Source organism: Sebastes fasciatus, chromosome 12, assembly GCF_043250625.1.
Source record: "Sebastes fasciatus isolate fSebFas1 chromosome 12, fSebFas1.pri, whole genome shotgun sequence".
Lineage (NCBI taxonomy): Eukaryota > Metazoa > Chordata > Actinopteri > Perciformes > Sebastidae > Sebastes > Sebastes fasciatus.
Genome location: NC_133806.1, coordinates 7,295,505 through 7,322,987, shown reverse-complemented (window position 1 = coordinate 7,322,987; position 27,483 = coordinate 7,295,505). Strand labels below are relative to the sequence as shown.

General features: G+C 39.0%; 2 protein-coding genes across 6 annotated transcripts in view; both read left to right on the top strand.

Moving 5' to 3' along the window:
• The window catches only part of agmo (alkylglycerol monooxygenase), a 57,871-nt gene extending 44,746 nt beyond the window's left edge, over positions 1–13,125 (top strand). For both annotated transcript variants that reach the window (XM_074652923.1, XM_074652924.1), the window contains one exon: positions 12,615–13,125. In XM_074652923.1, coding sequence (XP_074509024.1) covers positions 12,615–12,695 — 81 coding nt within the window. In that variant the 3' untranslated portion in view covers positions 12,696–13,125. The remainder of the gene's footprint in view (positions 1–12,614) is intronic.
• Positions 13,126–15,081: 1,956 nt separating this feature from the next.
• dgkb (diacylglycerol kinase, beta) overlaps positions 15,082–27,483 on the top strand; it is a 99,385-nt gene continuing 86,983 nt past the window's right edge. For 3 of the 4 annotated variants that reach the window (XM_074652913.1, XM_074652909.1, XM_074652911.1), the window contains exons 1-2: positions 15,082–15,449; positions 20,055–20,087. The gene's annotated coding sequence lies outside the window, so the exon portion shown is untranslated. Of the gene's footprint in view, positions 15,450–16,045; positions 16,111–20,054; positions 20,088–27,483 lie in introns of those variants that run through there. The other variant, XM_074652910.1, reaches the window with a different exon arrangement.

Below are 27,483 nucleotides of genomic sequence, written 5' to 3'. Positions count from 1 at the left end.
GCCTATAGTGGACACCAAGCATGCAAGCAGGCTCTATGCACATTGTAAACTATGATGTAGTTACTAATGAAAACACAGTCATCAAGCATTCATTTAGAAGGCCAAATCAGTATTATAACATTACTTCAGAATTCTTACCTGACTTCTATTCAGATTTATCTGAGTACACAAATTCTACACAAAGGGACATGGTATTTTCTCTCACACCACTTTGTGACGTACAGTAGAAAACGTTCTGAGTGACAGTAGTACACTGCAAGTATCTATTTGACATAAAAAATTATGAAATTAAATGATATATAACACCGACAGCAAACTATGCAAACCCCTGAATCTTTTTTGGGGCAAGTTTGGACGGGATTGGAGGAATAAGAGTGGAGGAGCTGTGGGACAAACACACAAACCGCTCTCCAATTACAGTAGTGGGATCAGCACCTTTCTGACAATGTGTCAAAAACAATTACACTTCAGAAACCTCGTTTTTATTGCAGGGCTGTTGTACCTGATTGCATTATAATGCCTGGTGGTCCACCCCCTGTCTGTGTGTGTGTGTCCACATACACAGCATTTAGTGTGTTGAGTATCAGGGGGGCACTTGTGCAGTTTGGACTGTAATGATGTAACACATGGTTGTGTTACTGTGTGGGCCTCTGGTTAGCCTGAAGGCACAGAGAAACATGCTGCGGAGCAGAACTGAGACGCTGTATATCCCAGAGTAATTAAGCAGCTCTTCTCTCAAAACGGCCACTAACTGCTGGTGAAGTCACAGTAATTTAAGAGGAGAGCTCATAAAAATACACCTGTCTCTGGTTGAGAGAGAGAGAGAGCGCGTCTCAGGGCTTCTTGTTGAGTATAAACCATTTTAGATTTAACTTTAAAATCCACAGAAAGAAAAGTTTACATGCCATCCTTTTGTTTTTCCAAGTTTTACTTTTTTGTGGTTATGAAATAAAGCAAAACTCACCCAAATTGAATAATAAAAAGCCTATGAACATTGTCTACTCTGCTTTAATGTTACAATATGACTGGGATGTGTCCTTGTAATAAATGAGTTCAAGAAGTAGTACGTTGGCTCATGCAAATTTGACACTTGAGAGGCAAATCTAAATCTACTTAATCCAGCCCAATCCAAAATATATATAAAAAACATCTAAATTGTTTTCACACCCCATTAGATTTTCCATCTTTTCATGTCTGTGCTGATAGTGTGTTTTCCTATCTGAAAAGAGCCCTTTTCTGTCAAACGTTCAAGGGAAAGATAAATGCTCCATGGTCAAAAGAAGAGGTCAGAACAATATTATGAAGTTCATGTCAAACACAAAGGCACAAAGTGGCTTTATCTGCAACACATCACATGATTTGTCTGCAAAAACTGCAGATCCCACCCCCTCTTTCCCCCTACGGCAGCCATGAGCCGGCAGATAAGACTGTAAAAGGGTGAGAGGTCGCCGTTATCTGAGAGCGTCGTTTCCACCCGCTAAATCTCAGGTGCGGGAGGTCAGCCGCCCTTTTTTTTTTAATGCAGGAATGTGTGGTAGCCAGAAGCAGCGCTGAGGTTAACAGGATTGTTTGGAGCAATGGAAACTCTGCGAGCATGACATCATCTGAGAGCTTGCAGGAATGGAAAGGAAAGGAAATCTCCTCCCAGGGAGAAAATGGAGGGATTTGAAAGAGAAATGCTGGGTAGGACTGTTCCGTTGGAGTAAACAGCGGGGTGGTCGACCGTACACAGTGTGAAATATTATCACTCAATGTGCAGGGGATCGTGCCCGTCAAAGAGTAACCGCTTGGTTTATGTTGTCAAACCACTTGCCAGGTAAAGCTATGGAAATCTAACAGCAATTGGCCCTTTGGGGGTTCTCTAGCAGTGTTTAGTTTGGCTTTTGTGGGCTGAGTTTCTGCGGCCAACGTTGACTTTCTTTTGAATTTGTCTTCCTATTTGTGCTTTAATTCATGGGTGAAACACAACAGTCATCCAGTTTATGATGCAGCTTCAGAGCCAACATGTGAACCTGATTGAACCTGACGATGGCCTTTTTTACTTACGGTATTATTTCTCCCTCTACTAAAATGCACATTAAGCTCATTTTCACAGAACTCTAACGCCAATTTCCAAAATCCAAAACATAACAAATGATAAAAGACTTTCATAAAGTTAGAATATAAAGAAGTCAAAGATTTTTACTGTAAAATCTGTCAGAGTATTCCTGAATTGAAGGCTTAGCGTATTAATTTAGCAATCTTTATTGCTTTCATCACTCTACTCTCAGTTTATGAATCTCGCTCTCTGCCACGCTCATTGGCTTACTGGCTAACAATCACACGTCCGATATTGTAGTAAAATGAAATTCCTCATGGTCCTTTTTCACAATAGTTTGGGCTACAGTATCTCGCCTGAAGTGAGCTGGAAAATGTCTCCGGCTGCCAGGAGTCGTGAGCAGTAGGAGGTTTGGCCTGACTACAGATCTAAGGTTGCAAAACTGGGAATGGCCACTATTACACACAGACCTTCAACGATTCATATTTTCTACAAGGCCTAATGAGAAGGTCCAGGGTCACATATTTCTTGGGAGGACTTTTGATCTCCTGACCTAATCTCAGGGCCGATGAGAAGTATTGCTATCCGAGCCCCAAACCTGATAGCCCATCTCTTCTCCACATGTCGCGGTGTCTTTGCAAGACACTGAACCCCAATTGCTCCCAATGGTTAGACCAGTTTACACTGGATCGCTCACCCAACCCTTAATAAGGTCAGTATCTGATACTGATCCAGTGTATTGATTGGTGCACTTCTGGCCTCTCAGAGACCTTCAACTGCTCCAGGATACTTTTCCGTTTCTTTTTGGAGCTTGATGTCGAGCTCCCGTTTTGTTTGGCTTCTCTGCCATTTCAAACATATCCTCAAACCACATTTTAAGGCCCACTGTATGGTTCTTGCGGCGGGCTCTGCAAACTTGAACAAGCACCCGCAAAACTCTGCAATTACGTAATTTTGGCTGGCCCTGTTGGTCTGTGGTGCTCCCAACCCAATCACTTCTTCTTCTACTTACAAAAACACACCGGCAATCAGATGAAAAAAATATTTTTTAAAGACTAGAACGAGGAGGGGAGTACAATGGCGACATGCAGCCCCTGCACAAGTTTGAACAAAGAAACTGCAGCTGTTCCTGCTCTCTTCTTTTCACAGCGACCTTTCAGTGTACTTACTGTTGATTTGTCCACAGCTCTCACTAGAGTGTTGGAGAACAATGGCAACTTCTGCACTTCTGACAGTTATGTACAGAGTAACTGTTACAGACAGGAGCACAGCCACAAAGGAGATGGTGCGTGGGTTAGCTCCGGTGGGCAACCTCCGGGACTTGCATTCTGTCTAATAGCCAGCAGGGGGCGACTCCTCTGGTTGCAAAAAGAAGTCTGATTGTATAGAAGTCTATGAGAAAATGAGCCTACTTCTCACTTGATTTATTACCTCAGTAAACATTGTAAACATGAGTTTATGGTCTCAATCGCTAGTTTCAAGTCTTCTTCAATACAGCATGATGTTAATTTAGTAAGTTATGGTCCCATTATATGTAAGGCCCCTAAATCAAACACCGCATGTCACATCACCCTGCACTGCTCCTAGCTTTAATGTGTGTATCGCATCTTGTGGACACGTAGCGTTAATTTCTGAGGAAGTGCACAACCAATGCTCCAAACGGATGCAAGATACACGGGCAGCCATCATGTGAATGTAGTTATCTGGTCCGAAGAGAACATACAGAAAATGATAAATAAAGTCCACACAAATGGTGAAGTTTATGAAGTAATTTGAGATAAACTGGAGGAGAAGGGAACACACTTTGACGACGATATATCAAAGTCTGCTATTCCCTGCATAGAAGTGGCTACTCACTTTTATTTGGTCCCCTTTGATTTGTGCAAATGGAAGCAGACAAAATAGAAAACAAACCAAAAGTATCAATCTCCCTCTGATTCGGACCAGCCAAACGGGACTATGTGAAAGCGCCCTAAGGCTTTGAGTTTAAGTGCACAGTTATCTGAAAGCTCAGTGATCTGTCGTAGGAACCTCTCTTATATATGATGTATTTCTTCTCCCTCTCGGAGGCTTTCAACTGCTCCTGGGCACAGAAATCATTTTGGTTTCGATCAATAATACGGGCTACTAAGGTAACGCCCTCATGCTGCCTCTCTACTTTGCTCTTGTTGGTCATATCCTGTCTGTGAACCTTATATTCTACCTGACTGCTCAAGACCTTATTCTCCCTCTCCAGGTCTTCCTCTCAGAGGTCCTGACCTGCCTCTCAGAACAGACCTTTTCTTTTTAAAGCAGCAAGTTGCTCTTTTTTGTATCTCTGTACAGAATGTGTTCGCTGCTTTTTCAGCCTTCCACTTTTCAACCAGCCTTGCCGGTTGAATTATTATCTCTGGAGCTAAATGTTGTTCTTTAATGAGTTTATCTGCTCCTATTTCACATTTTGCATTTAATTGTCGTAGTCAAATAAATGTAAATTGGGCAGTAGATCTTCGTTTAGCATGTTTGTTGTTGTTGTGCTAACATCTTGGAACAAGCTGGCAAAGACGGGACTTTTTTTTTCTCATTGGTGAGCTGATTACAGCCGTACCACCTGTGTTGCATTACTCGTTGATTACTGCCTCTTTGACAGAACAGTTGGCTCCAAACTCCACAGTAGGTGTGCAAAACAGAGGCTGTTGTAATGTTTATGAATACGAGTGGGTGGATAGAAGGAGTCGGGGTAAAGACACACCTCTTACGAGCCTTCGGAGACTCATTCATCGGTACTTCTTCTCTGAGGAATCCCATTGAACTTATTCACACACTCACTTTGCTGCTTGTGTGTTTATCTTTCATCCCCCCCCCCCTTCATGGACGTGTGAAACCTACTCTGGCTTCTGCCGACTAATGTGCTCTTCACCATCGGGTCCACCAGTGTGGCCACCGAGGGAACGTGTGGTTAATGATGAGGTTCTCTTATTGAGGCTGAAGTGGTGCCAAGCTGCGGGGGGTCTGAAGTGAAGTAAAGGGTTAGTCTTGTGTTTTCAATGAGGTATAATGGTCTGGATGAGTCGTCGTTGACCTTACATGTGACCTTCCAGCAGACATATGGTAAAAGTGAACAAACACCAGATGTGAAAAGGAAAACCTCTAAACAACTGTATCATTCTAAATTGGTGTATCATCAGAACCACTTTGTGTTTTGCTACACTTTCACTGTGCAGCAATCGCCGTTTCACATGTGTTTTGTCTGGCTGCACTGTCTCTGTGTGTGTGTGTGCCTGCATATATGTGTGTGTGTGTGCGTGCGTGGGAGTGTGACGGCGATATTTCTCATGGCGGTGCTACAGAGCAGGCGCTACACTGACTCTCTGGTGGGACATTAACCTGCTCAGCATATCCTTCCTGAGTCTGCTCAAACAACCCGAGCACAGAGACGGAATATCTGCTCATAATGAACAGACAGGAAGTCCTCTTTGTGTGTGCGTGTGAGTGTGTGTGTGTGTTAAGATACACGTGTTCCTGTGCATACGTGCAGGTGTACTTGGACTTTTGTATGTTTAATGTTTCTATGTGATGTGTGTGCTGGTGCACCTGTGTGTTTCATGTGCATCTGTGAGAAGATTTAAAGTATATTTACAGTGTGTAGTATCTGTGGCTGTATGGACTATACCTGGAGTCTATGTATGTATTGTAAGTGTACATGTGGTTATATGTGTGCATGATCTTGCATCCTTTTTACCTGTCCTTTTTTATCTATTTAATCTTTTTAAATAGCAACAATTAAATCACTTTTTTTTTTTTGTTTAAAGATTTCCCATGAAACATGTATTTATTTTAAAGGGAGGAAATCAGTTTTGGCTGATCATTCAGAGAGAGAGCGTTCCTATTGGCTGTTCATTCACTGGAGGCAGCTGTCATTCACTCGCAAACTCCGATCAAACAGTCAAACTAGGCAGCGCTGATCAAATATGAATCAATATTCTGTTACTGTAATTCCTATTTCTCACCTCAAATGTTTTTTTTTTACCTTGATACCAGTATACAACCCCTTTATGACTATGTTCCCGTTAGGGCTGACCCGATTGCTTCGAAACTTCGAACATTGCCATTGTATTCAACCTTCAAATCACTATTCGAATGCTTCTTTTTTTTTATATATATATTTTATTTATAAGTATGTAATAATAGAGTATAAATTCCAAAATAGTCCATGAAATAAGGAATAATCCCACAACATTATTCATTATTCATATTCAACACAAGTTATTAGTAGTTATTCTCAGACAGATATTGCTGTTTGTTGTGTGTAGAGGTGTGTGTATGTGTGTGTGTGTGTGTGTGTGTGTGTACAGTAGTGCTGCTGAAACGGGGGGAGATGGAGACAGTCAGACAGAGGAACATGTCAGCCTGCCTCCTGCGCTGCTCCTCGAAGCTTTGAATACCTTTGAATATTTCTCACTGAAGCTTTGAAGCCCAAACAATGGTATTCGGGACAGCCGACAGTTTGTTTCCTTTACCTTTTACAGTATAATGTTGTCACATAGTGAGGAGCTCAGAATAGGTTTCTGCAAACAGAAGGTTACAACTGCTAAGTAGCCAGATTCTCTTAAAGGGGACATATCATGCATCATGCTCATTTTCAGGTTCATACTTGTCTTTTGGGTTTCTACTACACCATGTTACATGCTTTAATGTTCAAAAAACACATTATTTTCCTCATCCCGTCTGTCTGTATAGCCCTATATTCACCCTCTGTCAGAAAAACGCTCCGTTTCAGCACCTGTCTCTTTAAGACCCCCTTTCGAAAAAAAGTCCAGTTGGCTTGCGAGAAAAATATGGCGCACCTTTCCAAAAATAGTTCTCAAGCTGTGGGCGATATATTCTAATGAGGCTGCATGTGACATAGGAAGGGAAGCCAAATGTGAATGGCTGGCTTATTGAATCACATTTTTTCTGATCTAGACAGCCCACAAAAAACTGACGGGGTTGTCTTATTTCACTATTTGTAGGTTGGTAGGTACTCCAGATACCCAAATGTATGAGAACAAGTACTTGAAAAGTGAGTTTTTCATGATAATGTCCCCTTTAAAGAAAGTAAAGAATATAAAAAACAGTGAAACTACAGACTGTGCTACTCAGATCTTCATTGTTGTGTGTGTATCAAGACTCACAGTGCTGGTGTGAAGATAAGGGAGCAGTGTAATGTCTGTCTCTGTCTGTATCTCCACGTTGTAGCTTTGGATCAAACAGCATAACAAATATGTTAAATATGGTTTATTTAGTCCCGATGCAGTGAACTCCTCCCACTCCGGCTCTGCAGCCAGGTTAAAACAAAAAGTTATTTTCCGACACAGTTCAGTCCAGGTCTGGTGGACTGTAGGCAGCCATATGGAGAGAGAGCTCTGGAAACATCCCATTACAGGTCATATATCACACGTCTGACAGCAGCCATTCTGCCTTGTTTTCATTTCAATCACGAGTGCAGCTGCAGCTTCAGAACAGCGAAGCTCTGCCATGTTAACCCGCTGAAGTCTGGAAGATAGAAGTCGCCAGGGGCACCAGAACGCACTCTGGGGTGCATCTGGTTGATGCTTTATATCCGTCAACAGCACACTAAAGGACCAGTGTTGTTCTGAAGGTCAATACAGATATTTATATGGTGGAGCTGCAGATGGCCGTTCTTTAATGTTTTTATATTTGACCATGTTTTAAGTACTGAAGGGTTTTGGCAGAATTGTGCTCTTGTCAGGCAAAAGATTTAGAACAGTGTTGACACCATCTTGGGACACTAAAACTCTGCATTAAACAGGGATAAAAAGGATATATTTTTAGATGAAGCAGCTATATAGCTACCTAAACTCGTATTCTGAATACAGGCATTTTAACCATATTCAATTTGGGATTCGGGACATTTGAATATTACAGCACTATGCCCCTTTAGGCGATAGACTCCTTACCCATCGCCAGTAGACGATGCAGTAGACGAGTGTCTCTATGTTTTCTTTCTGGCGTGTCACGTTTGGCGTCAGGGACGCGCAAGGCCGGCACCAGAAACGGGGTTAGTAAACAGTGAAAATGTTACAGTGGTAACTTATTTTTTATCTGCTACTTATTCAGTCTCTCTTTCAAACTCTCGGACCAGAGTTGGTGATTATTGGAACAGTGGAAAGACTAACTCTTGATAAGTTTTATTTTCTTTCTGACAAGTTTGAAGTGTGTTTTGATGATCAGAGAGGTAGAATTACTGTTTCTGTCACTGGAGTCTGGTAGCTGAGAGGAGCACATATAACGGCTACTACTGACATTAGCTACCTGAATATACATCAGGAACAGACACAGATGTCATGTCTTCTAAAAGAGATGCATCAACAACTACAAAGCGAGAGTCTGTCCCTCTCGTAGATGCAAGATAGCCAGAACCAGCTCGCCACCTGGAGTCACAACAGTCCTGTAAACTGTGTGCAATACAGAGCATCTATTCACGTCACAGTTTACGGGACCGCTGTGACTCCAGTCACCTAATACAGCCAGCTTTAATCTGTTTTATTACATTTTGGCTGGCGCGATTTTCACGATGTAGAAATGTCACGCTTACACTAAAAGGAATTAATTCGATACATCCAGCCCTACGTGGATCCTTACCATCAGTGGAATAACAAATAAAAGTATGGCCTAAGTGTGGCGGAAGAGGACAGCCCAGTGTCCCTAAGGATGACGTCCATATTGGACGATTCTGAACCTCATGAAATACATCCAATGCCAACATGAAGAGCTGTTTTTATGGAGCGTAGCAGAAAGTGGAGGTCTGGGTGTGGACGGCTGTGTAGCACTTTCATTTAGGAGACCAAAGTTTGTGTCGCTTCACAAACCTGCAATTAACATTTGCCTTCTTATTACCCGTAATCACAATCACTCTCTAACCTTGACCAAGTGGTGTAGTTGCTTAACGTAATCTAGTTTTCCATGCACAGATATTGTAGAAAGGGAGACTATTAAGAACGTTGGTACTAGACATATTCTTCTGCAGAATTGTCCAGTATTGATGTTCTTGTCTGGCGATTAGTGTCATCATCAATCCTAATGTCCTTGGTGAACTTTGAGCTAAATATTAATCTCACATGCTACCATGTCAAAGTTGGTTAGAAGAAGTGTTGGACAGTGAAAGACTGAGAAAGAGCTGTCTCCCCTGAGTAAATAAAGCTCAACAAAGAGGCAGAGAAAATCTACAAAAGCCACATGTCTGTGGTTTTTTTGTATTACTCCCCTTAACAAAGTACCTTCTGCCCAAAACAAAGTGAGTGTGAGTGGATTTGCTGAGATCTCTACTTTGAGAGCCGCTGCTGTCTGGCCGTAGTGCTTATTTGTAGACGATCAAACCCGCTTCCTTCCACGATGTAATCTGTCCCACATGGATTTCCTACAGAGTCCATTAAAATGTAGCGTAGTGTGGCTGAATGAGTAGAGATGGGAGCAGAGAAAAATAGGTGCCCTTCCTTCGCCTCAACATGCGGCTTTGATAGAAACTTCTGTCATGTTTCGGTCTGTTGGAGAGAAATGTGATTTGCGAGGTTCTGCCAAGGCTCTCGATCCCAATCCGTCTCCGAGATGGACACAATGCAACTTCGTGTATTTGTAATCTTCCATCTGTTTTTCCTTCGATGAATTTAGACTTTTAGCCGTCATGTTTAAATTGTATTAAGTGGATTTACAAGGAGCAGCGGGTTGTGAAACAGCTTTATCCAGTGAGTTCCAGTAGAGGCCGACGGTCAGTGTGATTTTTACTTTGACTTTTAGTCCTGATTTCCTGGTGAGAAACTACAAAACCCACAAACCCTAGTAAACCTAAAATATAAATATACAAAATAAATAAATGTTGCCTCACTTTCTCCACAAATTGTCAGGTATTAACACGTGGAGTTGTAAAATGGATGTTATGAAATGCTGAACGATGAGATGATGAAATTCACATTAATGATGGATATTGAAAAAGTTGCTCTTTATTATATTTTGTGTCTTTGGCCAGTGCAGATTTGTTAAAGAAAATATGCCTTCATTGTCTTATTACCTTACATATCCATCCATATGTGCATTTTCTACGGTGTATTCAGATCCTTTACTTTTACTTTAAGTAAAAACAGAACACTGTAATATAAATTTATTCCATTGAAAAAGTCTTGCAGTTCATCATGTCTTTGAAAGTATTAAGTACACAGGAGTTTTTTGGTATTTGGATTGTTTCTTTGGTGCAAAAAGAAAAATCTGATTCTTTATTTAAGTAGAAGTAGCTATACCACACTAAAAAAGTACTCAATTACAAGTATGCATTAAAATGTCTACTTGATTTAAAGTACAGAAGTGTTATCAGTAGCATTGTAAGTAAGTAGTAAGTATATTTAAAGTATTAAGTAGATGGAAGATGCTAGTGTTAAAATACTGGATTATCACCACTGATGCTTTAATGTGTAAGCAGCATTTTAATACTGTAGCTGTAAAGCTCATTTTAACTGCTTTGTTGGTACAGTAGTTTAATCTATACAGTAAATACATCATATTTTACAAATTGATCATGTTTTATGTACAATCTTAATCTGAAAAGTAAGAGCAGCTGTCACATAAGTGTAGTGTAGTAAAAATTTGCCTCTGAAATGTAGTGAAGTATAAAGTAGCAATCTACAGACACAAATAGACAAAGTAGTAAAATAAACACCTAAATGTGTATTTTAGATGTTTTCTGTCCCCTAGTCTGAAAGAAGACATGTTATGGAAGCAAAAGCCCTAAATCTCAAAACTGACCGGTGCATGAAAAATGGTGATTTTGCCTTTAGTGTCTCCTCTTAAAACTGCAGATATATATAAAAGGTTTTTGGATACTATTCAATGTCTGGCAACAGTGAAAAGGAAATGTACTTTAACGATCAGGGCCACTAGAAAACACCCTCGATAAGTCGCTTCGTTTCAGTTGTTTCGTCTATTGTTGAGCTTTTATTGTCTCTCGGAGAGGCAGTTTTCAGGTAGACAAGTGGAGAGAGGTCTGTGTTATACTCTCTCTCTCTCTCTCTTTCTCTTCGAGTCTCTCTCAGAGGAAAACAGCTGCCGTGTCCAGAAGGAAACTTTGCTTTTTTTCCCATCAGGCTGTTTTGCCTGTGATGGACAGCGGTCTGGCTTTGGCTTGAGCTGCGATGTAGGATGCAGTTTATGGGCCAGAACACAGCAAGGGATGGAGGCGAGGGCGGGTTCTGGCAGAACCCCCCAACCCCCCCCCTCCCTCTCGAAATAGAGACGTCCCCCATGACGGTGACCCTTTTGACCCCGTTGTGAAAGCACCAGGGGGAGAAGACCTGGTCCTTAACCTCCGAGCCCACTATCTACATCATCCTGAGACTGAAGGCACTCACTGTTTTCTTTCAATTAGGGATTCACTTTCAGTGTTTGCCTTTGCGTTAACCGGTCGTAAACGATACCTGTCACACTTTTTGTGTCATGTTTTCTTTTCTGGTTATGATAATCCATATTGCTTTTGCTCAGTGTAACATTTTGCAGCGTACAAATTAGAATAAATGTATTCTAGCCGACCAACATTAAAAGCAGCTGAAACTGAAGGGTATCCAATTAATAGGGACAAAATATTCATGTCATCATGTCACACAATATATACATGAAGGAGGTCAGATCTGCAAAATGTAGAGAGGTTTTCAAATTGAAGTGTATATCTAATCGAATAATTTCTAATCTGAGTGAAGAAAATATTTAATTTTAATGTATGTTAAGAAATGTCAGCGAGCTCCTACAAGCAGAGTGAGCCTTATTTAATGGAAGAGAAACTCTGTTATAAATCAGGACTTTAATCAAATAATTATTTTGTAGAAAATAAATCGATATAATTAATGATTAAATGGTTTAAAAAACATGCAAGGAAAGAAGTCGAATTCAGGTTTCAAAGACTAATAAGGCATTAATCTCTGTTGGAAGTGGGGTAACACTTACAAATGACTAGAGCTCAAATAAATAGTTGATTAGTCAGAAGTAATCAACAATTTTGATGAATATTTTCATTAATCATTTTCTTAAGCAACAATGCCAGAATTTCACTAGTTCAAGCTTCTCAAATATGTATATTTGCTGGTTTTATATGATCATAAACTTAAAATATTTTGGGCTGTAAACAAGCAATTTTAATATGTCAACTTGTGCTCTGAGAAATTATAATGGGCTTTTATTTATTTATTTATTTATTCATTTATTACTTTTTTCTGATATTTTATAGACTAAGCAATCAGATTAATTGGCTGTGCATTTTAATGAAACTATAGTCTCACCGCAGCATTTTATTACCTTCAAGCTCAAGCTGTCAGCTCGTTAACACTTTCACAAACCAACATCTTCTTAGCAGATTTGCAGCCTTGCTCAGAGAGTGAGCTAACTCAGTTGTCTGTTTTTAATGCTTAAAAATAACACTTGACTACACCGTCCCCTCAGCTAAATCAGTATATCTTCACATTCGGAGTCTCTATGAGGTGTCACGTTAATCATTTTGAAGGAAATGTAATGACGAATGTGATCCTAACCCCCTTCTCTCTCTGTCGCTGTTGTCCAGGCCTTTGTCTCCCTCTCTCTGCTGTTCTGGGCTTTGCAGAGCCTCTCCCAGCTGCTCAGCATCAAGAGGAAGGGCGACTGAGTCAACACACGGACTAGAGGACGGGGGATTTTATCTTCTGAAGTCATAATTGTTGACTTGATTCCATGGCAACATATTTAAATAATTTAAAACACTGTGCACAACTGCTGTTTTTTATTGAAGAGGTGCGACAAAACTGTTGTTTCAGCTACAGCTTGATTCACTTTTAATGTATAACTGGTTGAAGTCTGGTTATGACTGAAGCTTTATTATGTAAATCAGCCTTAAGAAATGACAAGGTTCTCCACGGGTGATTTTTATCAAATGGTCCATTTCTCTCTTCATAAACGTCTGCTGCTCTTTTGTCTACACTGTTATAACAGAGGTGCTACAGTGCTTTAAAGTACTAATGAATTAACATTTTTGCATTTCACCTAAACTACCGTGTAAATGTTTTTATAACCTCTAATAAAAGAAATGCTGCACATACTGACGCCTTTTAATTTATTTTTGACTCGCACAACACTGGAGAGTATTTTTTTTTTTCCATTTCTCCCACTGCAATAAAATATTTGTAATTTTGCTCTCTTCCATTTTCCTAAAAATCCATATATAGGCCAGACACAATGACACCCTGGAGGTTTGAGTAGTGTGTCGAAGCGACAGATTGTTTGTATGAATTCCTCCTCCCAACCTCCAGATCTTGTGTGGGAGTGACAAACAGTCCACAGCAGATGGTGCTGTTATCAACTGCCAACAGTCTTGTAAATCCATCTTTGTGGCACATGTGTTCAATAAAACTCATACATCAATGTATCTGAGAGAACTTAAGACGTATATGAAAGTACTGAGGTTGAGTAAAAGCAAACAGAAAACAACTGCAATAAATGTGTGTATAAAAGTATGAGTATTGAGTGTGAGATACAGAAGATCACATGTCTAACTCCCTAAAAATGTGTAAAATCTGACATTTTATATGAATATTATTGAAAAACATATCTTTATTAAGCACACCTGACATGGCCTGACAGTCACTTAGACATAGTCAGTCTTAAATATGTGGCTGAAAAAGACATCTGTTGTACAAAATGATATGAAAACACATAATAAAACAATTGTGTGGTGATATACAGTAAATATAATATGAGGTGAGTTTGTGGAAATATGAAAAACTATTTGTTGCTAAATTACATAACATCCACTCTAAAGCAGTGTGTATATGTTCACATGCAAATGTAAAGATATTAATACCAGTGTGAAATTATGTAGCAATCATCATGAAAACATCACAGAATGCAGATTATGTAGATGACGGGACTTTGTGAAAAGAAAAATTAATATTCATGATGTGTCATATTAACAGGTCTACAGATGGCATCACTCTATATACTGTACATATGTGCAGCACAAATCATGGTGGCTCCACTGAAATACCAGGCAATCTTATCAAATATGTTCACCTGACAGATGCAGGTAACATCTGTGCAGAACAGTCTATAGAATGAGCTGTATAGCAGTATAGAATGTACTTAACTCCACCCTCTCGTGTCACGTCTTCTACTTGCAAAAGGCCAAGATGGCAACTGCCAAAAATGCCAAACTTTTTATTTATTTTTTTATTGAAGAAAATTCATTTAAAAACATGAAGGCATTGTAATCTAAACTCAATACTTCTAACATACAAGGCACAATGGGATAGGAAAGATAACTTAAATTATAAAAAAAATAATATAATAAAAATAAAAGAGGGGGTAGAAAATAATTCAAGGAACAAAAAAGAAATGCATAAATAAATAAATAAATAATAATTAGACTGCACTCTTCCATAGTAGCTCTAGGGGTCATCATCATATATGTTCAGTTCTTCATAAGCTCTGATGAGACACTTTGCATGTTGTTCTTTCATTAGTCTTAAAGCACTGAGATGATTGTCCACAAGGTCCCTTTTGAAAACAGAAAATAGGGGTTTCATTTTCCTCCATTTGGATGCATGGATGAAAAAATTTGCCAGCAGTATCAGATTGTTCAATATCAAGTCACTCTTAATGTCTTTCAACAGCCAGTCCTGCAAATCTTCCCAGAATGTCGCAGAATATATACAGTGGAAAAAACAGATGATCAGTAGTTTCAATCTCAGTCTCACAAAAGTTGCAGTTATTGTGATCAACCTTAAATCTCAGTCTTAGCAATTCATTGGATGGATAAATATTAGACTTTTTTTTTTTAATTGACTTCTTTTGTCTTGGGGCTTACAGGGTACAAAAATGCCAAACTGGTGAGGCTTCAAAACCAAGGCTTATATAAAGAAGGTTAGGTCATGCGTAATATTTCGGGGTACTGCACATGCGCAGTAGAATCTGGCCTGCACTCGCCGAAATTGAGCCAATCGCAACGCTCGACCGCAGCTTCAGTTACACTGCGCATGCGTCATACCCCACGAACGAGACCGTGACCGAAAACAAACGGCCAGTCCACCACCAACCGCTGGGTGACGTCATGGTGACTAGTCTATGATTTTTATTTTACACATTTCTTTTTTTCTGGTTTTGATTTAAAATTATTTTTTGCAACCCACGTTGTGTTTTTTTTTAGAGAAACTCCCACGTTTTACCACAGAAAATAGAAGAGGTTAGACTGCTAACTGCCAGCTAACTGCCAGCTAACCGACAACTAACCGCCAACTAACTGCCAACTAACTGCCAGCTAACTAACTGCTAACTAACTGCTAACTAACTGCCAGCTAACTGCTAGTTAAGCGTTTCACCGGCCCAGCCTGCTTCACCAACAGAGACTATCATTAAACAGGATCAAGATGTGAGTATTATGACTAAAATGACATTTCATGTTTGTTTGTTTTGCATTTAGATAGCAGCACTTTGCTAATGCCATTAGCCATTAGCATGCTAAGGAACAGTCAAGAGGCTGATTTAGTGTTTGCCTGGTGACAGCAACAGGAGGCTTCCAGCTCCTCTGTCTGATGCTCCTCATGGTTTCAGCTTCATACACAGCATGTGCTTAGTGTGATTTACCCTTTTTAACATAACTTATTGTTTGGGGGGAAATTAGGCTTTTGAATAGCAAGTTAATTTAGAAAAACATGATTAAACCACCACTCTGAATTGATGACATAAAACTGAATTGCTGGTCACTCTAAAAGGAGGCTTACAGCTCATCTGTCTGTTGCTCCTCATGGTTTCATAAATAGGAATGAGCAGTTGTCTCCCTAAGTGTGATTCAGGGTGGAACATTAGGCCTTTTAATAGCAAGTACATTTAGAAATCATGATTAAGAACCACTCTAAACTGATAAAACTCAATTGCAGGTCACTTTTATGTACGTAGTTGTTGTTATTGTGTTCATATACAGATATGGCATGCAGTGCCTTGCTCAGGGGCTGTTTGGAAGCAGATAGTTTATATTCAGCCACCCTGAAGTTGTCAACCTGACCAGGGAATGTGGATATAGAGGCACAAAAGTATGTTTACACTCATCATATGCCAAACATTCCCACATACTGTACTTTAGAGACCTGTTACTCATGTTGAGCTACATTGCAAAATGTATTTTGCTTATTGTTACTTCATTTTGGATGCAGTTTGACAGGTTGTTTTCACATGCATCTGTTGAAGAGGGAGCACACGTTTACACATATGAGCAGGATTTGTGACATCAACTACTTTTTAATATGTCAATTGTGGTTCAATTTGCAAGTGAGATGTGGAGATGTGAAACCTACAGTGTCCATTCTCAGTGAAGTAGGAGACATATTGTGTCCAGTAGTTCAACTTTTGAAATAAGTAATATTTGTATAGATGTGATTTTATGAATTTTTAACGGGGTAATTTAACTTCTCAGTGGAAAAACAATATCAGACACAAATTACAGAGTATTTTTGCATGTGGTAAAACATGTCTGGAGGGGATCTTTAAAGTCATATTTATTCATTTGAACCTTTATTCAAACAGGGTGGTCCAATGAGAGCAGTTTAATCTTTTTTGCATGGGCGCCCTGTGTACACAGACCATAAAAAGCAATGGCAAAAATCCAACATTTGGGAGGCAAAGGTCATTGCTCATAATCTTTTCAGAACATATTAACAATAATAAACACCTCAAAAACATGTTTTTGCCTCGTTTCGCCCACAATCACTTCTAGAACTAATTATTTTTCAACACACTGCTATTGTATTTTACTCATTTGAAAAAAGAAATTGATAAAAACAAATATTATTGTGGGTCTTTAGCCTTTTTAAAGGAGAGGTTCACATTCGTTCAAGTCTTAAAACAACACTCACATGGTTGTTTACTTTATTCCTCCTGTTCATACTGGCCATTAAATCCTAATGCACTTCTAGTGTAAGTGATGGGGCACAAAATCCACAGTCGTCCTTCTGTGGAGCCCATTTCTCACACTGGATAATCAGTTGATTTACTGTATTAACTCCTTGATTTTATTTTAATGTCATTATCTGCAGTCCATTTAGTTAAACACAACAATATTAACCGTAACGAAATATTCTCTGGAAAAGATTGAGAGCACTTCTCTGTGCTGCTGTGCTCATATTCTCTGCTTTTTAATGATCTGTTTGGTTATTGAAGCGATCCACCAGCAGGTCGAGAAGCTGACATATTGATCCCACTGTGGAAGGATATGGCCTTCACCTTTACATGTTATCCTACTAATAGGCGTTGAGGGAATTCTGCCCGGGGTCTCGCTTAATGGAACGAGGAAATGTCGCTCAAGAGAGACGATCAATGACGCAGTCAATGGGAATTAGATCTCGGTGTAATGTAAAAGGGGCCAAAAACAAACCAGCAGTTATTTCATCCTCGGAAGCGTAATCAAAGCTTTTTAACAGCCTCTGAATCATCTGAAAATAGAATCAATGAATTAAAAAAAACATTTCATCAAAACATATCCACTTAAAGCTTCAGTAGGCAGAATGTTTTTGGCATCATTGGGCAAAAAATCCATCATAACCTTTCAGCATATTGTAATTCAAGTGTTCTGACAGATAACTAGACTTCTGCACCTCCTCAAAAAAATCGAGCCCGTGACGGGAGACTTTGGCCAATCACAGGTCATTTCAGAGAGAGCGTTCCTATTGGCTGTTCATTCAACGGGAGGCAGCTGTCAATCACTCGCAAATTACGATCAAACGGTAAAACAAAGGAGCACTGATCAAATATGAATTGATATTCTGTTACTGTAAGTAAGTTTGCTCCGGCTGGTGGGCGGTGCTTGGTATTTCCTCAACGGATCTCAAAATGGTGGCCGGGTCACAAACTTTCTCATTTTACAGCTAAACAGTACACTACAAGATGATTCTGAAAACAATAGGCATTACAGTAACAGAATATTGTTACATATTTGATCAGCGCTTCCTAGTTTGACCATTTGATCAGAGTTTGCGATACATTTACAGCTTGTCATAGACGGCAAGGCTTGAGCTCGACTCTTACTGCTTGTTTTCATCCGATCTGTGAAATCTTGCAGATACCATTAGGACACCTGAGGACACAGCTGGGCACTGTAGCTTTTAGCAAACGTTACTTGCAGGAGGAAATCGTGCATTTACTGGCCACTATTTTCAGCTGTGGATTAATAAACATTTGATGCTCTAGGGATACAGCAGCAGGACGGTGTATGTGGGATTGAGTCAAAATAAACTACAGTGTGTGTGTTCATGGTAATGAAGGAACATGTGTAAGTGCAACTCAAAAATTAAGAAATGGAACTGCTCACCATCAAGAAGAAGATGGAAACTTAAATGAAACAAAAACATAAATATTCAAAGTCCTCTTTTCCTTCACACTACTATCAGAGAAAGACAGAGGAATGCAGCTCCTCTGCGGCTACCCACGAGATGTGAATGAAGATATTCGCATGCCAGTTCGATATCATCACAGCACTTGCGTTAGCGTAAGAATGTGTTCTGCTCACTGGGTCGAGTGCAAATCACATCAGCAGTGGTCAGGAAAACCTGTGAACGCCTGAATGCACCAGACAACTCCACCATCATCACCTTTGATGTGCTTTTGACTGCTACAGTACACATGGAGTAAATGCATGATTGTGTTTCCCCTCTTTAGTACACCTGATATCAGTGCATCTACAACATTTTGAGATAAAAGGGTTTTGAAAACTGCAATTCATGTGAATAAGTGAGTGAGAATGATGATTGAGGGGCACACTTTTGGATCCACGTTTCATGGTTTACGGTTTATATATTTATTTTGACATGTCCACATTAAATTTAGGTCCTTTTGCAAACAATTAAATATTGATCCATGGTGAAACAATTAGTTTAATGCTGATAGATAGGAAAATAACATTTAAAATTCCCTTCCGAACATGTTTTAATTCCTATAAAAACACATTTTTGGAATAAGGGTCTGTAAATATGTGTCTGATATGGTTTTCTCATTGAAAAACCCAGAATCTATGAATATGCAAAAGAATGCATAAAAGAAAGAAAAGAGAGTTAGCTGAGAAGATTGGTATCACTTTTAAAGGGGTGTAAGACAATATTATCGCAATATTTTGTTTTGTTATGCTACTTTTTAATTAATAGTTTACATGCAAAGATTAACTCAGTCAATACTTTATTTATTTTGCAAAGAGATGTGCCCTCTCAGCATGTGTTCTCTCAAAGTAGTGCTATGACGTTGGATGTTATAGGGACTGTGATAAATGCAAGATTCAGATCCCACTGTTTTGATTCAGATTTTATACATATGGTGGTGTGTTTTTTATACTATAACAGTTTTTCCTAAAATTAGATAAATATATCACCTTGCTTACAGTAATATATTGCAATATATTGAATCGTAACCCCTGTATCATGATACGAATCGTATCGCCAGATTCTTGCCAATTCACAGCCCTACACTCTCATGTATGTTAGCTTAGCTTAGCATAAAGACTAGAAATGGGGGGAAACAGCTAGCCTGCTCTGTCCAAAGGTAAAAATAAAATCCACCTACCAGCTCCTCTGAAGCTTAGTTTAACCTGTTTATGCTAAGCTAAGCTAATCGTCTCTTGGCTATAACTACATGACTACTTATTACTCTTGGCTAAAAAACAACAAATAATGCTTTTTATCCCCAAATACTGAATTTTGTCTTGAATGTGATCTGTAATGTTGATGAACAGGTAAATTCTGTCCTGAAGCTCAATACAGGACTTAATAGTTTCCTTTAGTAGTACAGCTGTAATATAACCTCAACCAACTGTGCTGTCACTGTTGGTTGGAGGTTATATTACATCTGCAGTTTGTGAGCAAAGAAGACATTCTGGGCCATCTCGTGATTTTACATGGTTTGTATTGACTGTAATGAAAGAATGAATAATGAATGAAAGTGTTTTCTTATTTTTCACTGTGCACCTGTATAATAATTTTTTTTCCCCTACTTACAGGTCACTTAGACTGACAAGATTGCCTACCGTTTGGTGAGTTTGTATTTCCATCATTCTTTCCTCAACAAATTTCATGAGCCACTCGGTGACTTAAAAGTCCAACTGAAATCACATTGAGTCGTCCCTTTTTGTGGTAAAAAATGTCAGAGTGATTTTTAGATTTATTGTTAATAGTCAGAAGTAGAGATGAAGACAAGGAAAAATATGTTTTTCAAATGTTTTATGAGGCAGCAAATACGTTCACCAGGTTTGTAGGATTTAATTATACACACAGCATTTTGGTGAGACTCCAGAGGGTGCTTTAAATATGAGCAAATATGGCCACCAGAGCTGACAGGATAAAGAAAAGAACACCAGCAACAGGAACATAAACTGCATAAACATAAATGCCAAAGAAAAGCACATCAGTTGCACCCAAACTTTGATTGACAGGCGATCTCTGGGAGGTGCAGTACAGCAATGGGAGCAGCAAAGGTGGAAACAATAAAAATAAATTTAGCAGATTATCAGTTAAACTTAATTTCATCTTTATTTTATCACAATAAAATCTGTGTTTTATCTTTTTATACACATTTCAACTTATCGGTCTGTGTGGCTGCTACTTTCCCTCCTCTTTTCCTCATTACATGGCAGATGGGGAGAGCGAACAAATGTGATTTGGTCCCTCAGAGCCACAGAATGTTCCAGTGACTCATGCTATGATAATATAGTTCAATGCTCTGCACCAACTGTCTACTGGGGGACAGAGGGGAGTCCCACTACACACATGCATGAATGCACAAACGTGGGCACATGCAAACACACACTAGACAGACATGCATGCAATAAGGTCTATCATTTTACAGAATATCTATATGTTCTTTCACCGAGTGGACTGCATCGCCCTGTAGGCTCAGCTGTCTGAACCAGGTGTGGATGATGGACACAAATTTACTGAGATATCAGTCATCTGAAAAATGGGTCAAGCATGTTGTATTAACTTTATTATTAAAGCCACTATGTGTAGAATATTTATATATAAATGGGGGTCCATGGGGCACCAAAGTTGCGAATTTTCAAATTCTACACACAGTAGATTTAAGTAAAATATTTTCAGTACAATTTAAGTGGTTTCAAATGAACACATCTTTAATGTACCACATCTGAGCCAATGAATGAAATGTATACTATGAATTTGAATCTGAACACGTCAGCCTCTCGCTTACAAATAACATTTCAAATGATATAATCAAGCTCTTCTCCTCTTACTATGCATGAAGGTGAACAACTTTGCAGCGAGCTAAACACACTTTCGATAAAGATTGGCAGCAGTTAGCCTTTGAGGTTTTATGAAAGGCAAAACTAATGTCAACATGTTTTAAAATGCAGTAATTAGTTTTTTTATCATTAAAAGGAAGATAAGGTCTTTGGGGTGATATCAGAGATTCCCCTTTTCATCTCAGCCAGCTGCAGGGACGTTACAGTGTCTGTGTTTGATTGACAGCGGCTGGCAGGCTGAGCCCCAGCAGGGGAATAAGAGAAAAAGTAAATAAACTTGCGTTCTAGCCATACCGGTATCTAAATGGACCAAAGTGATATTTTTGGGCATGTATGCTGCAGCTGACCATCTAATTGGCTAACTAGCCTGCAAACTGACGTTAGCAGTGCACATTTCTCCTTTGAATGTTTGTTGAAAATAGGGGGCGGCATCATGAAACCAAAAAATATAAAATATTAATTTCTCCATTTCGGCGCATGTCCTGTGTTTTCTCAAAGGAAAATACAGGACATGCGATTTACAGGGCAGATATTTCCTCTATGCAGTAGCAGACAAAAAAATAATTTAATGTCCGTTAGACTTTAGATATTTAAAAAGTATGCTGACTTGAAGCATTGTGACGTTTTGACTTCCTAACCTTACAAAGACTCAAGCAGCCTAATCGTAGCCACCCAGGACATGTATTTCCTCTAAAACATATTTTCAAAAACAAATTGTGTATATGGATGTAGAGTTTGAGTTGTGTAAACAGTCCTTTCAAAAAACTGAGTAAAATCAATTTAACATTTGTCTTGGACATGTAGCAGTCTGGAATGAAACCCCTTTGTAATGATTAGTACTTCCCTAGCATACTGAGACATTTCTTGAAAATGGAAGAGCCCTACAGGCTAATATCAAGTGTTTTTACATTAATGTCAGTCTTTCTTCACTGTTAATGCTCTTTTGCCTCAGCCTGGGGATGTATACTGAGGGAGGGAGACCCAGCTGTCAGTTATCTTGCCAGCATCAATGAGACCTCAGCCCCACGGGAAGGAAGGCCCAGGGTCAGCCTGTGTTGATGCACAGGACAGGACCTTACATAATGGTCCCATTATGATACATGGTGTTCTGCACTAGACTTCACACTCTATTTATAGCACAGAGCGCCAGAAGTGGGGTAGAATTGATATATGTGCTTTGGGCTGCTGTCACAGTCAGGGGGGTCATGGTGGTGACAGAGTCGCCAGCCCTCTTCTGAGTAATAGGGTGATTTGATGGGATCTTAGAAGTTGTAATGTTGATTTACATAGCAGTATATTTATTTTTACAACCCATCTGCTCATAGCAGAGGGTTCAGGGTGCAATATGTACTGAATGAGAAGTGCTGTAATCATCAGTGCATTAGTATCAGCCCTGGCTAATGCTTAGGGAGTAAACACTTTACAATGTTGTACCTCACTGTCCACAACAAAATTGCCTCATCATATTCTGAAGTAATAATCTCTCACATATTTATGGAAATAATATAATGATCTTGATACTGATTCAACCTATTAGTTAGCAGGAGTAGCAATTAACCAACTAAACAGTAACATTTAACCAGTGGGAAATCTGAAGAAAAAGGTAGGGAGCCACAAGTATCACTCCACTTTTAGAAAAGCTTGTGATCCAACAAATAAAGCTCCAATGACTTATTTATTATGAATTCATTCAATCACCATAATCATCAGACATTTTTGCCCTGATACCTGCGGGCTGTTGCAAAGTAGGACTTCAGTAGGGTGCCACGTTTTTTTTTCTGCTCGGTGATCACAATTTTCTCCTACAAAACTTAATGTAAAATATTTATTGTAATCCATATTGTCTCCATGCATACAGTACAAACACAATTACCAATAGCTACTGGTATCCACTTGTGAATGGAGACTACTTTTAGAGTATTGAATCCATTGTTGGTAAATCAACCTCCAGCAGTTATTAAGAGCCTGCTTCAGGCCTGTGTGATCCTCTGGGAAAACACAGGTCTGCAGACTCAGACTGTTCATGATAAAGTAACTGTACTGTCAGATTAATGTTCGAGTCCATAGTTCAGCTTGACCACAAATCTGCTGTGGCCTCAAAATGATGCTATTTCTTTTTTTTTTGCATTTCTGCTGCTCGGCTCCTGCACGATACTTAATGTTGGTATATTACTTTAGAAAAGGCAGCACAACATGAAGAACAGTTACGGGAAGACATCGAGTACCATTTGTGTAGTAAAGCATTAATCCCCTTGTTTTGCAGTGTAGCCATATCTTTGGCTAACTGAGCTAACGGGTCCTAGCCTTTGTCGTCTTTTTTTTAATGCCCCACTAGATGTTTGAGTGGTTGGGCATCTTGAATTTCTGTGACATTTCAGATGGTTGAACCAATTTGCAGTAATTTTGCTTGCAAAGTCACATAGGTGCTTTTGACTTTCATCATCGTCTTTGAATCCAGTTCCATCGCTGGGTTTCTGTGGCTCTGACACATTTTGTTTTCTTTCACCACATTTGACACAGTCAGGACACAAGGCTCCATAACTATCACTATGCATATTATATACTATAACTCACTAGCTCCTCTCTTATTTAGCCTTTTCACTGAGCATCAGTGTAATGCTGGTTAACCAGAAAACAAATCTATAACTGAATTTGTTTAACTGAACCAGTGACATTCTTTTTATGGAGACAAAAGGTTTAAATTTGATTTGAATTTTCATTGATGCAGAGTGTGATGCAGTCAGTTGCCAGGGAGGCTACTCTAACCTGCCTACAGTGCGCATAACCCACATAATGACCTCAAGAGATCTCATGATGATGCAGGTCTGATGCACTCAGCAGTGACCGGCACATCTGACGTAAATCTTTTGTGTCCTCTGCCAGTAAAAACAAGAGAACACAACAACAGAGAGGTTGTTTTATTGTTGTAATATGGAGTGTAGTCATAATAATAATATGTCAAGAACGGGATGTAATACATTGGCTTAATTAGAAACGTGTCCACAACAAAACCCTCAGAAATACAGAGGGCTGTCTTTCAGTTCATACCCAGTAACATTAATTAATCTCACATGACACGTGTCTGACGGTCATGTCTTACTGCCTAAATGTAGAACTTTAATACATGGGAAAATGAGTAAATGTGCAACAGTGGTTTAGCAAGAACAAAACATACTGTGAGACAGTATTCAGATTGTATTTAGTATTTGTTGTATTTATGACATTTCGAAAATATACTGACCAATCTTTTATTTAGATGTCTTTATTTTAGTTTTACATATTTATGTAATTAGTTTCTCTACGTTTTATTATTATTTTGTTATAATAGGAGCTAGATCTACTCTACTGTATCTGTTTTTGATTTGAAGTCATTGAGATAAAGAATTCATCAACATTTTTTCATAAAATCTAAAAAAAAAACGGACTTCTACACTTTAAAATCTGATATATAATATAAATCAATATAGACAAGAACAGAACGTGTCACAAAAACAAAAACTCTACTACTACTACTAATAATAATGCCCACTTTTTCTGGTGCTTTCAACCGCATTTCATAGTCTTCCTCAGTAGATGGAGTTTGCTAAGTTGTCATGGATAAGTGGTTCAGATTGTTTTGTCAAAGTACTGTCTCCAAGGTCAAGAATTAACTTTCACACTCAATATAAATTATATTTAAAGGTCAAATTCAGCGCCTTTTATGTGGATGTCCAATCAGTGTTGATCTGTTGTTCTGCCTGCATCCATGACCATCATTTGACGTGACAGTGACGTAGTTGAACTACAGGCTGCTATTTCAGCTTGGATTTCTCTGTATAGCCAGGGGGTGCCGTGCTCTAGATGCCGCTCAAAAACAACTTTCTTGTTCTCTTCGTTTGTATTTCAAACTGCAACAATAGCAGGACAATTTAGCAGCTGAAGAATCATATATTTCCCTCTGGAATAAACCAGAGCGAGGTGGTGAGTGAGTATTTGACTTACATTCATCAGGTGGCCAGACACACGACTTGTGTTAAGAAGCAACTGTTTGCTAACACGTTCATGTTCATGTAACATAATGAATGAATCAATTCTATTTTACCAACAATAGATTTAGAAATTTTAACTGGATTTAAATATAATCCAAATATTCTGCAGTAGATCAAAGTCAAGCTAGTTACCCACAGCGACAGTCACATGTGAAGGACATGTCAATACTTCAATCGCCTCTGCCTCTCTGACACAAATGTAAACACCCACATGACCTACACAGACGGCCTGGAGGCAGCACTAAAACACAAACGTTATTTGCACACTGGTCAGCCGCCGCCCACACACACCGTCCATATCTGGGTCATTGTTCAGCGATCTTTCATGAACCTCAATCCATGCTGAGGCTTGTGGGTCAGATTAAATGGTGGTTCCTGTAGGCGGAAGGCTACATAAAAGGTGTGAGCAATGTAAAGGTTATCTAAAGGTGGGCTGGTAAATGAATTGAAGAGATTAGGTTTGTTCCAGGAAACAGCATTGCTTATTGCTAAGGCCTTTTTTTTATCCTTACAGCCTTGTCTGAATGGCAGAGCAGCATGGCAGAAACGGTTATTGAGTAACCTTTATGTCTCCTGCACCAGGGTTTTGCTGTGAACATATTCTCTTTAAAAGCTAGACATTTATATTGTACGGCAGCTCCACTAGTGCAGGCTCATTTATTTTTTATTTTATTAATTTATTTGACAGGGACAGTACATGATGGCCTTGTTACACTTAATTAAAGTGCAACCGATGCAATGTAGGACTTCTAGCAGAAGCTAATTTGCAGACCTTGTCCCTGGTTAGGCTTTTAAGAAAACAATAAATTACATAATACCACATCGTACATAAAATCACATAATACAACATCATACAACACAATCAATTTATATATGTATGTTCCCAATCAATAATCAGTGATCACAGGTTTGGTTTAGTTTCAGCCAATGTTTCACCTTTTCATTAAGTGTTTTCAGATCAGATTGTATTTTTATTTCTAAAAATTTATTCCTTTTACTGAAAAAGATGACTGACCGAAGGTTGTTTTGCGTTGTGCCACTCTGCAGTTACCATTTGTTGATCCCTTGGTGGCTATTCTATAATACAATGCGCAGGACTTTGACACTGGAGACCGTTTTTTGCATAGTCTCGTGTGTGGTTATGTTTAGGCAACAAAAGCACCTTGGTTAAGGTTCGAGAGAGATCGTGGTTTCGGTTAATACAGTAAACATGTCATGTCTAATGCTTCAAGGCAGTATCAATATTTAAAGTGTGGGTAGGTAACATTGGAGAGACCAGCAAGAGTATGCTAGATTTAAAAAATTATCCAACCGAAAAAACCCAGTCCAGTGTTGCCAAGTCTTTTCCAATGAAAGTAACTAGCAGCACTAGGTCCAAAAATCACTAAAATAAGCGAGAAAGTTGCCAAGTTGGCAACACTGACAGCCCGTCCCTTCAAGTCTCGCTCTAAAGCCACTCCCCCAAAAATGTTCATAATGAATGTAAACAATCATTTCATTCGGACCCATTGAAACGATTGGATGGGTGTGCACCTTTTTTCATAAACACTGACTTTAGTCCAATTTCCTAAAATGCTCATTTTCTCCTTTGTTCTTATTTCTTTGCTTTGCATTTTCTTGGCCTGTATGATCATTCTGCGCTGACTGGTAAAATCTCTTACATCTCATGTGTTGATGCTGTGTCTCTTACCCCTGACTTCATTACTATTGATTGCTTCCAGTGAGGCCACCTAAGAATCTGAGCTCATTTCGACATGTGCACTCACCATTCATCTCTGTGGATAAGCGTGTCAGCTAAATGCCTAAAATGTCAATAGCACTGTTTGGAATATTAATGATGGATGAAAACATTTTGCCTCCAGCAGCTGTACCTTCATTTATACATGTAATTATACAAAAGCAAAGGTTATTTTATCCTTTGAGATTTGACACTTTGGAAGGAATAAGAATATTATTTCCTTTTTTTAATCCTCGCCTTTCTACTGTCAAGCCAGTGTAGAATCCTGTCCTGGCTCACGATTACGTGGATTACATACGAATTGATCTAGTAGGTTATATACAAATATAGTATATAGTATAGTTTTTGTAGGTATAGTTACGAACAGTGTATGAGTACAACCTGATAGTAAATAGGGAGTGATTTT